Below are 14,326 nucleotides of genomic sequence, written 5' to 3' on the forward strand. Positions count from 1 at the left end.
AGGGGTGGAACAGGAGATTGTGGTAATCGCCACAGCTACTAAAAACTTAATTATGAGGATCAATACATTATGGCACATCTGCTAAGTACGAGAATTTCCAAAACGAAAGAATATATATTTTCAATGGGCGGAATCAACATATCAATGCTGTTTTGCATGGACCAATATGAATTCTTGGATAGAAAATGTTTGGAATAGTAAAACAGATATATTTATTTGTGCTTCCCAAAAATATATATCAAAATTATTAATGGAATTGTGGAGAAATATGACCACATGACGGTGTTCATCACCAAGTGTAGCCGGTATGAGAAGACAGAATTCTTTAGAAATATCAAGTTGTATAACCTCTGCAAAAGAAACACAAATACAAGATCATAATTTTCAGCTACTGTCGTCATGTCAGTTCACTTAGCCAATCAACAGATGAAACCATCATCAACACAGAAAAACAAAATAGGACTCCATGTTCCTGGAATTCTGTGTGCTGTTGCTGAACTTCCTTCCTACACTGCTAATGGGCTGGTCATTCTTTTTTATATTTGTTGATGAGCAATTTTAAGTCCTCTTTAACCTATTCCCTTCATGATCTGCAAAGAATCAGAATCTAGTTTCTGTATCTGTACAAGCTCTCCCTTAGCATATGGGACACAACCAGTAGACCATCATCTACAAGATCCACACTGCCTTAACACAAGGCTTGAACTGTCTTTTAAGAAAGCCAGCACACACAAGATGGTGTCCTGAAATGCCTGCTTTAAATTGATTCAATGTAATTTCCTACACCACACATCTAATCCCCCTGTGAGATGTAAGACACACATTCAGGAGATTGCCCCAAATACAGGGCAGCAAGGTGACAGATCTGCACTCTCACAAGTCGCACTTGACCTATGACCACCAAGTCCTGTTTGCTGGATCTCTGTGCTAAACCTAAAAAGTAAAGGCATGAATACATATTGATTGACTTAGCTCTCCCTTGGGGGAATCGCAGGTTACCCCCAGCCTTGAAGTAGGCATTCACTCCTAGTAGGACAGATTTGAGGAGACACATCCTTAGGTAGGCAATGGCGGGCACAAGGAGGGGCTCTGGCCACTGCCCCAAAGAAGCCGACCGATGCAAACGTGGGAAATATACTTAGAGGAACTAGCAAGATTGAAGACTTACCCACTTAACTTGAGATCCCTATTTCCATTACATTCTTTCTGACTCTATGGTGTCATGCCATTTAGTACAATGGATCCGGTTTATGATTCAAATGGAATCTGAAACACTCATATTGTACAACAGCCATTGCTTACATTATTTAAGACAGTATTCTATATTTTCTCTTGAAACCTATTGATGAAAGGAATGACAGACCTATGTGTTGGTTTGTTTAAACGTCTGTACATGTTAACATGTGCTGTTTCATCAGTCAATTAAAACAAAAAAGGCATTTAAAAATTTAAAAAGCATGCAATAGCGACTCCCAAGTATGACACAAGCTACCATGAATGTACATTTTAATAATTGATATATGTAACATATCTAGTATGTGTTTCCGTTTAAGAAACAAGACACAGAATACACTCTACTTTAGGGTCGCTGACACTTGCAATACTAGTTTGTTAATGTTTCCGACCCCTCTGTGATTGAGAATGCTCAATGATCTAAGACAACAGAAAGTGCCAAATAATTCACCACCAGAGTTACTAGTCACATTTTCAAAATATGATGTAAGTTTTCTAAACACAATTGTTCATAGATTTTGAATTGAAAAAAAAAATCAACCTGTTGCCTAAGAATGCGGCATATTCAGAGTTAGAACGTCCGACTTTGGGAATGTTTGAAATCTCCATCATCATCAAACAAATAACCTGTTTTTCCAACTGATTCTATGATGATGGGCAAGAGAGCTTTAGACAATTAGCTGTGAGGGTAGCACACGTAGCAATGAAATGTTTTGCCTTTTAGCAAATGCAGGCCTGGCATACAATGTTAGTAAAGTTGGCACAAACCGACCACTGTAGCTGAAAATTTCCACATTCAATTAACCATCCATCACCTTTCTGGAGGGGAGATCTCAGTGCTTCCCTGGCGTTTGATTCGTGGGGGAGCTGGCCTCGCACTATTTGGCCGAGGTATTCTCCTGAAAAACAGGGGAGAAAAACTTGTTAATACAATTGAAAGGTAATGGAAAATACATAAGTTTAAAGAAAGCTGCAATTCACACTCAAGGAAGCGACATGGAGAGAATTTTAAGCAAAGCAGGTCCCGCAGACCCTTCACTCCTCTGTCCATTATTATATCAATTATTCTTATTGAAGCGATGCCAGATCTGCCTTGACCAGGCACCTCCACAAAAAAGTTTCTGGGTCTCTTTCAAAGATGAGGAAGCAAAATGTAGCAAATGTCTACAATTGTTGCCCATCTTTACAAGATGTATATCTTCTGTTAACAGAGAACATTTTAAGTGGAGCTGTATTCTGATGTCTTATTGAGATTTTTTATTTACAATTATCGATCTTAAAAAAAGTACCTGCAAATCTCCAAAAGGGTTGCCTTTCACAGTGGTACATGGCCTTATTTTTAACATTCACAAGGATGAGGCTCGAATACCAAGCATTTTCTGTACTACAACAGTATTTCTTTATTCGCAAATCCATATCTTAAGGCCTTTTTCCAGGAGTGAATAACTGCATGGGCTCCTACATTTGGCCCCAGTAGCCATCTAGAATTCTTTCACACATGTAGAATTCACTGATAAATGTGCTGCACAAGGGAGTGCAGAACGTTGAACTACAAATAATACCAACATTGAAGTTCTGAAGTTAAATGTACATAACTTTTTCTTCTTCAGCTTTGAACCTTTGATGTACTCAATTCTTTGTAAAGAAAATGCGAAGCAGGGGTTAACAGGGAATTAAGAAAGGTGAATTAGGCATGGAATGCATACATAGGGGAAATTTGTGATCCTTTGTCAGATTGTGAAGACAGTGACTCTGACCCAGAGGAGGACTGATGCCTCGGGATGGCAAAACAGAAGTTGGGTCTCCGGTGTTGTGAAAATAGTAATATTGTATATTTGTGACTTTATAATAATTACTGCTGATTTTAAGAGTGGGATACTGAGATGTGAGACATGTTTATGCTCTAGATTGTTTTCTTGTTTAGCAATACGAGAACTAATAAAAAAATGTTTTATAAAAAAAAAGAAAGGTGAATCAGAAGCTCTAAATAAATTCCGACCTTAATATCTTATGCCCAAATTGAGTCTTCACTACAATGCCAATGCCATGAAAGGAAAGTCAAAGAAAGGTATGGATCGCTAAACCTATATCTATGTTGAATCATACCTGAAATTGAGTTTTATGTATTAAATATTTTATTGAGCATAGGCAAAAAACAAATGCACCTCAGGTACTTCTGCAAGGGCCGCCACCGTTCTAAGGAGGCCGAGGTCAGCGACCCCGCGGGTACCCATCATAGGGCCAGCGGGTACAGTATCTTATTAACACAGCAAGCCGCCTACAACCCATTGGGCCGGCCGCGTCTTAAGAGGTGCTACTACGGTGCAAGCAGGTCAGTGCTAGTGCATTGCGAGAAAACACGAGAAACAAAGAACTGTGAACAACCCCACCACCCACCCCACCCCAGCCCTCCCTTCTCCTTGTCCATGTCCATGTCCGGGATCCAGCTCTAGGTCGCGAGTCACTTTCAACAGTCAGCGGACGCCACTCGCGTGGGGTCTGTGCGTTTGCGGGTATGTGTTTTGGGATCCGGGAGAGGTGTTTCGGCTAAGCGTAGCAGACGCAGGTAGCGCGGGCAGCTCACCTCCCGGAACTCCCCGGTGAGCAAGGCGAGGAAGGGGCGCCAGAGTTCCGCAAAGTCCGCCCCCCTCCCTGACGCTGCCAGCGATAGCTTCTCCATCCCCAGGATCGTCCACAGTCTGTGAAGCCACCCCAATTGTTGCGGAGCTTGGGTCGCCCTCCAGTGTGCCACAATGTTTTGGACCGCAGCGCCAAGCGCAAGTGCAATCAGGCGCCCGCGCCAGGATTTCAGAGGATACATGAGTGCGTTTGGGAGGCCTAGCAGGATGTACGCTGGGAAGCGCGGCAGTTGTGTGTCTAGATGCGTATCTATAAGATCCAGGATAGGGTCCCAGTAGGGGCGCAGCGCCTTACAGCTCCACAGCAGGTGTTCCAGCGTCCCTAGTTCCCCACATCCCCTCCAGCATCTATCACTGACCCGGGCATCCCAGTGGTGTAGTCTCTCAGGGGTGTGATACCAGTATGTTGCTACCTTAGTTAAAGTCTCGGTAAGGCCGGTGTGGTGCGCCGAGTGTCTGGCTCTATGATACACCCCCTCCCATTCCTTCCTAGTGAGCTGCCTCCCCAGGTCCCTCTCCCACCGGACCTGGCCCGCATTGTAGGTGTGTGCTTGCGTGAGGAGCAGCTGCTGATAGAGGTCCGATATCAACTTCTTATCCGAGGTGCGCGTCAGCAGCCATCGTTCGTAAGGTGTGAGGGGCCGTTGGGCTCCGGGTTGGATCGAGGGGTGGAGCACCCAGTGGCGCACCTGTAGGTACTGCAAGCGTTCCGATTCGGCCACGCCGTAATCTGTTTTGACCTGCCGGAACGGCAGAATGCCCTTGGTGTCGAACATGTGTCCTGCCGCGCGACAGGGTGTCGTCCGCCACGTCGTGAACGCGCTGGTGTCCAAGCCCGGTGTGAAGTCTGGGTTCTCAAAGATGGGGGTCATGGGTGAGGGGAAGGTGGTCAGCCCCTTGGCCACGGCTACCCTATCCCACACTCGCAGGGCGGTGCTGGTGATTTCAGAGGCGTACAGGTTAGGGGGACGGTGTCGGCGCGGAATGAAGGGCACGCCCTGGAGGGTGCGGCCGGCCACTGCCTGGTCCAGGAAGAGCCAGTGCTTACCGGACTCCAGCTGGAACCACTCCACAAAGGTGCGTAGCTGTGCTGCCTGGAAGTACAGCGTAAGGTCAGGCACGCCGACGCCCCCGTTCGCGGGGGGTAGGGTGGCGAGAGTATGCTTGAATCTGGGTCATCGGCCGTTCCAGATAAACCGTGACAGTTCCGACTGAGTTTGTTGGAGCCAACCCGCCGGGGGGTGCAGAGGAAGCGTCTGGAACAGGTACAGAATCTGCGGTAGCAGTGTCATTTTGACTGCGGCAATTCTGCCCAACCACGATAGCGTAAGTGGCTTCCAACGCCGGAGTTGCTCCCGGAGTTTGCGGGTGAGGGCCTCATAGTTGGCTCGTGCGGTGCCACGGACAGTAGGAGCTAGGCGAACGCCCAGATAAGGGACGGTAGCGTCCGACCATTGGAATTGGAATTCCGATTTAATCTCGTCCACCACCTCCGGGCTTAGTGAGATGTTCAAGGCCTCAGATTTGGCTTCGTTGATTTTGAAGCCCGAGGCCAGGGCGAAGGTGTGTAGCTCCACAAAGAGAGCGCGCAGGGATCACATCGGGTCAGTGAGGGACAACAGGACGTCATCGGCGTATAGGCTGATTGTGTGCGTGTCGGCCCCAAATTTAATACCGGAAATGAGAGCGTGTTGCCGCACCCTCTGAGCCATCGGCTCCATGTACAATGCGAACAAGAGTGGTGACAGCGGGCAGCCCTGGCGTGTGCCTCTGCCAATGTCGAACCTCGGGGAGGTGTGACCGTTCACTCGTACCGCGGCGTTGGGCCGGCGATAGCAGTTGAAGATGCGGTGGCGAAGTTTCTCCCCAAAGCCGAAGTGGCGGAGGACCTGATCAAGGTACGGCCAGTGCACTCTGTCGAAGGCTTTCTCCGCATCGATGGTGAGCAGCATGCAGCCGGGTTTAGTGCGTGATCCGGCCTCAATGAGGTGTAGCACCCGCTTGGTGTTATCGCTGGTCTGCCGTTGGGGGATAAAGCCCGCTTGGTCGGGGTCTATCAGTTGTTGCATATAGGGGGCGATGCGGCTCGCGAGTATGCCGGTGTAGAGTTTCAGGTCTATGTTCAGTAGCGATATGGGTCTGTAGGAGCCGCAGAGTGCCGGGTCACGACCCGGTTTGGGAATGACAGAGATAGACGCCTCCAGCAGATCCGGATGTATGGCGCCAGGTGTGTCAACTGTGTTGAATAGGTCACGCAGGAGGGGGGCAAGTCGCTGGCAAAAGGTCTTGTAGAACGCCGCGGTATAGCCGTCGGGTCCCGGGGATTTCCCGACTTTTAGGCGGGCAATGGCCGAAATGACCTCTTCCAGGCCTATGGGCCGCTCCAGGAAGTCCGCCTGGGCTTGGGTAAGGGCGGGGAGGTCCGCGCCTCGCAAATAGGCTGGACTGGTGTCAGGGTCCAGGTGATCCGCGTCGTAGAGCGCCGCATAGTAATCGCCAAACGCCGTCGCAATCGCTGCGTTCTCTGTGACCAGGTCGCCACTGGGCAACCGGAGAGAGCTCACTTGTTGCCTCTGGGTCTGCGCCCGAAGTCTACTCGCCAGCAGTTTCCCGCAACGGTCGCCACCAGTATAGTAAACGTGTTTGAGGCGCATCGCGGCGTATTCCGCCACATCTTGGTCCAAGGCCGCCAGCATTTTCCGCTCGGCGCACAGTTGACGCCATGCCCTGGACGCCCCCGTGCGCTGGTGCATCTGTTCTAATTCCGCCACGCGTTGGGAGAGCTCGGCTCGTTTCAGCTCCCTCTCCTTGTTGTTGGCCGTGGCAATGGAAATAATTTCCCCGCGCAGGACCGCTTTAAGGGCCGCCCACTGGGTCGCCTTGGAGGTGTCGTCATTGGCGTTGTGCTCCAGAAAGCGGTCAATCGCCAATGTGAGCCGGGTCTGGGTGTCAGGCAGCTGTAAGAGACCGTCCCGCAGTCTCCAGTGCCGTTGAGGTGCCGGCATGGCACCCACCCGAAGCGTCGCTACCACTGGGCAGTGGTCTGAGAGCGAGGCCGGTAGTATCTCCACGCCCTCGACATGTAGCGCTAGCTGCGAAGAGCCCAGGAAATAGTCTAGCCTCGCATACGTCTTATGAGCGGCCGAGTAGTACGTGTAGGCGGTGGTTTGGGGGTGCGTGTGTCGCCAGAGGTCGATGAGGCCCAGGTCCGCCAGGTGTGCGTGACCTGCCGCTGTGAGCGCCCCTACTTGACCCGATCTCTGTCCCGAGCGATCCGCCGTGTTATGAAAGACTAGGTTGAGGTCCCCCCCTAGCAGCAAGTGAGTGTGTGTGGTGGCTGTGATAGTCTCCAGGGCTGTGTGCAGGAACTTTTCTTGGCCCTCATTCGGACCATAAACTGAGCCCACGAGCAGGGTGTGACCCGCGAGTTGGAAGCTATAGAGTAGGAGCCGCCCTCTAACTTCGGCTTCTTTTTGGAGGACTTTCCCCTCAAAGGACTTAGCCACTAGGATCGCCACCCCCGCAGACTTCTTCGGGGAAGAGGAAAAGAACTGCCACGGGAACGCGCGGGATTTGAGTCTATGCTGGTCGCTGCGCACAAGGTGTGTTTCCTGGAGGAGGCAGATGTCCGCCTTGGAGCGCTCGAGATAGGATAAGATCGCCCTGCGTTTGGTCGGGCTGTTGAGACCCCGCACGTTAAGCGTAAGCACTATAAGGTGTCGTGGCATATCTGGGATCGTACGAGTAAAGCCAAGCCTGCCCGGTGGCCGTGAGTGTGGGCCCACGGGTCGTGGAAGACGCTGCGCTAGGGGCCGCGGTGGGGCAACCCTCGGCGACCGAACCTTCTGGACAAGGAGAACCCTCCCACCCCTCCCCCCTCACTCCCCAGGACCCCCCCAACCCAAACTGTCCCCCCTGGTCTCCGCTCAACCGGAGCAATTGGAGCAACCCCCCCACCTGGAACCCCTCCTCACGTAGTGCAAACAGTTCCCACCCAACTCCCCGTACCCACCCCCCTACCCCAACCACCTCCCCAACTGGTAAAGAAACATGGTCCAATATTGTCCCAGGTCCAGTCTCATGGCCACTGGACCCGTGGTAAGGTAAGTCCGTAGAGTGGGGGCCGTGGCGGCGTCGCGAGCAGGTCGGCCAGCCCGAAGCACTCCGCCACAGACGAAAAGACAAAGTCACCATCAGGGAAGACCCAGGAGCGCTCTGCACGCGCCCCCGCCGCCGGACTAGTGTAGCCCGAACCCATCATGGCTTGTGGAACCGGTGTGTCGCTCTCCCAGCGCTCAGTTATTGTTCGACGGCGCCAGGCCCTGCGCCACCGTCTCCACCGCGGCCCTCTGGCCCTCCTCTATCTCGGTCGCCGCGGGGCGTTTCGGCCTGCGTCTGCGTCGTTGCTGCTGCCAGCGGCCCGGGCCAGTCTCAGTAGAAGCCTTTTCTCCCGGCGACCCATCGTCGACCACCGGTTCCTCCAGGCCCAGCACGCGGCAAGCGTCCCTGAGGGTGCGTGGCTGATGAAGGATATTGCCGAGCCGAAAGACTAAGCGGAAGGGGTGCCCCCAACTGTAGGAAATGTTGCGCCGTCTCAGTTCCGCTGTCACTGGCCGAAAAATGCGCCGTTTCTCGAGGGTAAGTGCGGCCAGATCCTGGTAGAGCGCCGGTGCATGGTCGCCGAAGATGATCCTGTCCATGTGGCGTGCCTTGTTCAGGATCTCCTCCTTCGTCCTGAAGTCCTGCACGCACACCAAGATGTCTGGGGGGTGCGCTGCGTCGGCTCTCGGCGGGCCCGTCCGGTGGGCTCTATCCAGTCGCAGGGGGGCATCCGCCTGTCGGCCCAAGATGTGGTTGAAGAGGCCCTGCGTGAACCGAAAGAGGTCCTCCGTGTCCGGGGCCATTTTCACTCCTCGGATCCTGATATTATGCCGCCGGGAGCGGTTCTCCAAATCTTCGGCATGAGTCTGGAGATCCACCTGCTGGTCATGGATGCGGGCCAACTCCTGCCTTAGGGCCTCTATTTCGGCGTCCCGGGTGTCGCTCTTCGTTTCCAGGTCTGCCACTCTCTCCCCTATGGCGTCGGTGTCGCGGCGGACCTCCTTGATCTCATCCTGGAGCTCCTTCTTTAGGGCGTGGATGTCTTCCCTCAGCCCCGTGAACAGGGACTCCAGAAAGGACCGCGTGACTGGAGCCTCGGGATCTGCCCCCCCAGGGGGTGGTGGGTCCACCGTCTGCTTGTCCGTGTCTCCTCGGGGGTTTGACCCCCCGGGGCCATTCCGCTTCCCCACGGTGGGGGGGGTGAAGAGATCCTTGATGGTGCGATCTTTCCTGGGCCTTCCGCCTGACATGCCGTCCCCGAGACCCCGGCCGCGTCCGCCGGTATCACCTTCAGCTGGCCGCAGATCGTCCTTCAATCTTGGTGGGCACCGCTCCGGCCCCGGGACAACCAGCGCCGCGTGAGTGGCTCCCCTGTGTTCCTCTCAGTCTTCCACCACTCCGGGGGAGCAGTGCGACGCGGCCTCTCCACAAGTCCGTGGCCGGGTCAGGGGGGGCCGCGGGACGCTCCACAAGGCTGTAGCCAGGTATAGGGGGGCCGCGTGAGGGCAGGACGGAGAGCGCCGGACGGGCCGGGTGGGAGGCCGCCCAAGATGGCGTCCGCGGCACACCACGATGCACTGTCCTGGGGGCGAGAGCCCAGAGTGGTTGTTGAGGCCTCCTCGCGGCGAGGGGGGTCCGCTCACCTCCGTGGGGGTCGTGGCCGGGGGGGGCTTGGCTGCACGTGTGGGCGTCTTCAATGCCCGCTCAGGGTGAGGGCCCTCGCGCTGTCCCACCACGTGCGCGGCTCCTATGGCTCCTCTCCGCACCCCCCGCACCGACCTGCCACCACCTCCCCCGACGAAGGCCCAGGTGCGCAGATGCAGCTAGGGACCGGGTAGTGCCGCAGGCAGGGATGGGCGACTGCTGGGGGCCTTGCCAACCGACCCCTTGTCGGCTGAGTGTGTTTTTTAGTGTCCCGGCCTGCCGACGTGTCCCGCTGCCAGCGGACAGGACCGTGGGGGTGTCTGCCGGTCCCCGCCGACTCCCGGTGATCCCACGTGGAAGGGGGTCTGCTGGGCTGGGGGGTGGGGGCCTCCCTCACCGCCTCTCCTCACCTCCGTGTTTAGGGTCATCCACTCGACCCAGGCCGAGTCCGTCGCCAGGCGCCACCCGCCAGGCACTCCGGGTAGCAGTGGGTCCGCGTGGCGAGCCCGCAGAAGCCCCCGGCAGATGGTCACGGGGGCCTCGCGCTCGGTCGCGCGGGCCGGGCTCACCGATGCAGCAGCCGGGCACAGACGCCCGTGACTCGGCCCGCAGGCTCCGCCCCTCGCGGCCTCGCTGTCGTTCCGCGCTCCCCTCAGGCCGTCCGTGCCGCCAGACCACCGGGCCGGGCCCAGCCGGGGTTCTGCACCAGGAATCGCCCACACAGCTGTCCAGTAGTCCCCCGCAGCAATGCCGGCCTCAGCCCGCCGGGGAAGTGCTCGGGTCCGGGCTTTTGCTGAAAGAAACGCTGTGGATAACGGCCGGCGGCGGGAGCTCCGACAAAGCACGTCTGCTCACGCCGCCATCTTGGCCACGCCCCCCGAAATTGAGTTTTAGTGAGTAAAGCCATCATGGCTTTTAGTGCTGCCATGTTATGTTATTTTATTAGGATTTGTAAAGCGCAGATTACCACCCGAAGGGTATCCAGGAGCTAGAGCAGATGTGTAGGTCATCCGCTGGTTGTTAGTTGAAAAACCAGGTCTTCAGCTTCTTTCGTAATTCCGGTAGCGATGTGGAGGCTCTTATTTGTAGAGGAAGGTCATTCCAAGTTCCAAATGAGCTGTCATTCCTCTAAGGAGTTGGCAGTTTGACTGAAGTTAAAGCACTTACATGCAAGCTACTATTTCTAATTAGATGGTTCGGACATTAACACAGAGCGTGAAGATCTTCCTGGCGCATATGGCCTTTTTTGCCTAGTCCATTAAGTAATACATGACACCAATGGCATGCAGCACACACAATCATTTTTTTAAGCTTATGTTCAAAACGTTTGAAAGAGGACCAGCCATGAAAACGTTTGAGTAATATGCTAGAGTAAAACTACCGTCATTTCCTAGTAAATTGGTCACTTGCCTCATGGAGGAAAAATCAAATGAGTGAATTCCCTTACCATTTTTGCCAGTAACCATACTACAACGAAGATAATTCCACCGAAGATAATACATTGTGTCCAGGCTCAAAAGGAGGAACTTTTTAGTTTAAGAACTATAACGTGGTCTTAAAATGGAGATAGACCTTTGATGGAAAGAATTTTTCAAACAATCACGTCCCCACAGGGTGCAACTTTGGCAGTCTCTACAGGGATGACCACTGTTGAAGGTTTTGTTTTTAGTGTTGAATTTGTTCCATTATCAGGTCACCTTATCACAGTAATTGCCTCACCCCAGTATGAAAGTATGGCATGTCAGAATGAACTCTTTTTACGAGCTGTTAATATAATAAAGTGGAGAAATGTGATGACAAGCTTAGCTTGACTGCATTTTTGATATGGTATGTCTTTTCTGTGATGGTCTCCACCCCCATCTCTGAGGAATGCAGTCAGGGCAAAGTAAAACTACCGTCATTTCCTAGTAAATTGGTCACTTGCCTCATGGAGGAAAAATCAAATGAGTGAATTCCCTTACCATTTTTGCCAGTAACCATACTACAACGAAGATAATTCCACCGAAGATAATACATTGTGTCCAGGCTCAAAAGGAGGAACTTTTTAGTTTAAGAACTATAACGTGGTCTTAAAATGGAGATAGACCTTTGATGGAAAGAATTTTTCAAACAATCACGTCCCCACAGGGTGCAACTTTGGCAGTCTCTACAGGGATGACCACTGTTGAAGGTTTTGTTTTTAGTGTTGAATTTGTTCCATTATCAGGTCACCTTATCACAGTAATTGCCTCACCCCAGTATGAAAGTATGGCATGTCAGAATGAACTCTTTTTACGAGCTGTTAATATAATAAAGTGGAGAAATGTGATGACAAGCTTAGCTTGACTGCATTTTTGATATGGTATGTCTTTTCTGTGATGGTCTCCACCCCCATCTCTGAGGAATGCAGTCAGGGCAAAGTAAGAGTTATTCTAATTACCTTCGCTATTTGCCACCTGATGTTTTTTGTTTCTGAAAACTTTGAATAAAAAATCTGTGACAGATTAAAAGTAATATAATTTGTTGGTGTCAAGAAAAATTTGCAAGAAACATTACTCATAAGTATGGAGATAAAACATTAAAAACGTGCTGCAGCTACTTTCGTTTTGAGGACTCCAACTGTTTTAGACTTTGTTCCAAATTCACAGCTCGGTGTCAATGGTCATCTAAAAATTGAGCTTCTGATTGTAACGTAGGGCATAAAGAATCTATACGTATGTTCAAGTTTGGCGCTACTTGCAGCCTCTTCAGCCTAATTCCATTTCTTATGATGTTGCAGTTGAAACCAAAGAGGAGTAAAAGGTCGCCACTGTGTAGAACAAGTTACTTACCTTCGGTAACAATATATCTGTAAGAAACAGTAGTTAGTATTAGATTCCTTACCTTAGAATATCCCCAGGCGTCAGACTGGATCCAGAAATTTTTGCGTAGCAGTACCCTTGCGCGTCGGTAGGCGTCGTCTGTGGCTCCGCGTCAGTCGTCGGGGGCGCCGTGATGACGTCGTCGGAGTACTTAGACGCCGCCTCCGCGTGCTGACGTCAGTTCTTAGACACAGCTTTTCCGCACCAGAAACGCAGAGCCATGTTAAAAACCAACACTGGTGCCATTGAAACTAGGTCCCTGAAAGGGGATGACCTTAACCATAGATATCGGTTCGCAGAACGTGGAGGATGTGTGGGGCGGTAAGGAATCTAATACTAACTACTGTTTCTTACAGATATATCGTTACCGAAGGTAAGTAACTTGTTCATCTGAAAGAAACAGGTTAGTATTAGATTCATTACCTTAGAATAGATACCCAGCAATACCAACCCCGGTTGTGGGTCTGCGAACCAATAATCACACCAGAAAGTCCTGGAGGACGGAACGGCCAAAGAAGCCATCCCTCTGGACTTGGCTGTCCAGGCAGTAGTGTCTTGCAAACGTGTGCAACGATTCCCATGTAGCTGCCTGACAGATGTCCTGCAAGGGGACACCCCGGCCCAGGGTAGTGGTAGCCGCCGTGGCCCGAGTGGAATGGGCCCTCAGCCCAACAGGAGGCTCCTTCCTTGCCAAGGAGTAACAAGCCTTGATACACAAGCCGACCCACCGAGAGATGGTCCGCTTGTGTACCGCCCGTCCCTTCTTAGCGCCCACGTAACCAACAAAGAGTTGGTCATCTACCCGGAACTGGCGTGCACGATCCAAATAGAATGAGAGCGCATGTTTTGGGTCCAGACGGTGGAGCCGCTCTTCCTCCTTTGAGGGATGCGGAGGGGGAAAGAAGGTGGGCAAGGTGATAGACTGCCCGATGTGGAAGGCTGTGACAACCTTGGGCAGGAAAGAGGGCCTTGTCCACAACACAACCTTGTACGGATGGACAGAAAGGAAAGGAGGTTTAGAGGAAAGAGCCTGGAGCTCACTCACTCTCCTGGCAGAGGTGATGGCAACCAGGAAAGCAGTATTCGGAGTAAGAAGGCGGCTAGGACAGTTGTGAAGTGGCTCAAAGGGAGCGCACATCAGATAAGTAAGAACCAGGTTCAAGTCCCACTGAGGCATCACGAAGGGAACAGGTGGAAACGTGTGTGTGATGCCTTTCAGAAAACGAGTTACAATAGGGGACTTGAACAAAGATGGTTGATCAGGCAGCCTTAGAAAGGCTGAAAGAGCAGAAAGGTTGCCCTTGATAGTGCCCAGATCAGAGCCCTGCTGGGCAAGAGAAAGAAGGAAGAGAAGAACCTCAGAAAGAGGGGCAGAGAGAGAATCCACAGCCTTTGCTGTGCACCATGCCACAAATCTGTTCCACCTGCAGGCGTATACCGACTTTGTGGAGGGACGCCTGGCTGCCAGAACGATATTACAGACTTCAGGAGGCAAGTCAAATGGCCTCAACTGTCGCCGCTCAATCTCCAAGCATGGAGGAGGAGACTGGACAGGTTCGGGTGGAGAACCGTCCCCTGTTGCTGCGACAGAAGGTCCTCCTGAAGAGGCAGACGAACCGGGGGATCGACTGACATACTGAGTAGCTCGGGATACCAGTACCTTTTTGCCCAGTCCGGAGCCACAAGGATGACTTGGGTCCGGTCGCATTTGATCTTCTTCAGCACTCCGGGCAGAAGTGGTATAGGCGGAAAGGCGTACAACAGACCGCAACTCCACTTGCGACGAAAAGCGTCTCCGAGTGTGTGCCGCCTTGGAAATTCCAACGCGCAGAACTGATGACATTTTGCGTTTTCTTCTGTGGCGAATAG

The 14,326-nt window shown here is 52.3% G+C and overlaps 1 protein-coding gene across 5 annotated transcripts in view; it reads right to left on the reverse strand.

The window, feature by feature from the left end:
• The window catches only part of IFT54 (intraflagellar transport 54), a 372,547-nt gene that overhangs the window by 52,137 nt on the left and 306,084 nt on the right, over positions 1-14,326 (reverse strand). For all 5 annotated transcript variants that reach the window (XM_086956264.1, XM_086956262.1, XM_086956261.1 and 2 more), the window contains one exon: positions 2,049-2,132. In XM_086956264.1, coding sequence (XP_086812390.1) covers positions 2,049-2,132 — 84 coding nt within the window. The remainder of the gene's footprint in view (positions 1-2,048; positions 2,133-14,326) is intronic.

This window comes from Lissotriton vulgaris, chromosome 2_1 (assembly GCF_964263255.1).
Source record: "Lissotriton vulgaris chromosome 2_1, aLisVul1.2, whole genome shotgun sequence".
NCBI classification, from domain to species: domain Eukaryota; kingdom Metazoa; phylum Chordata; class Amphibia; order Caudata; family Salamandridae; genus Lissotriton; species Lissotriton vulgaris.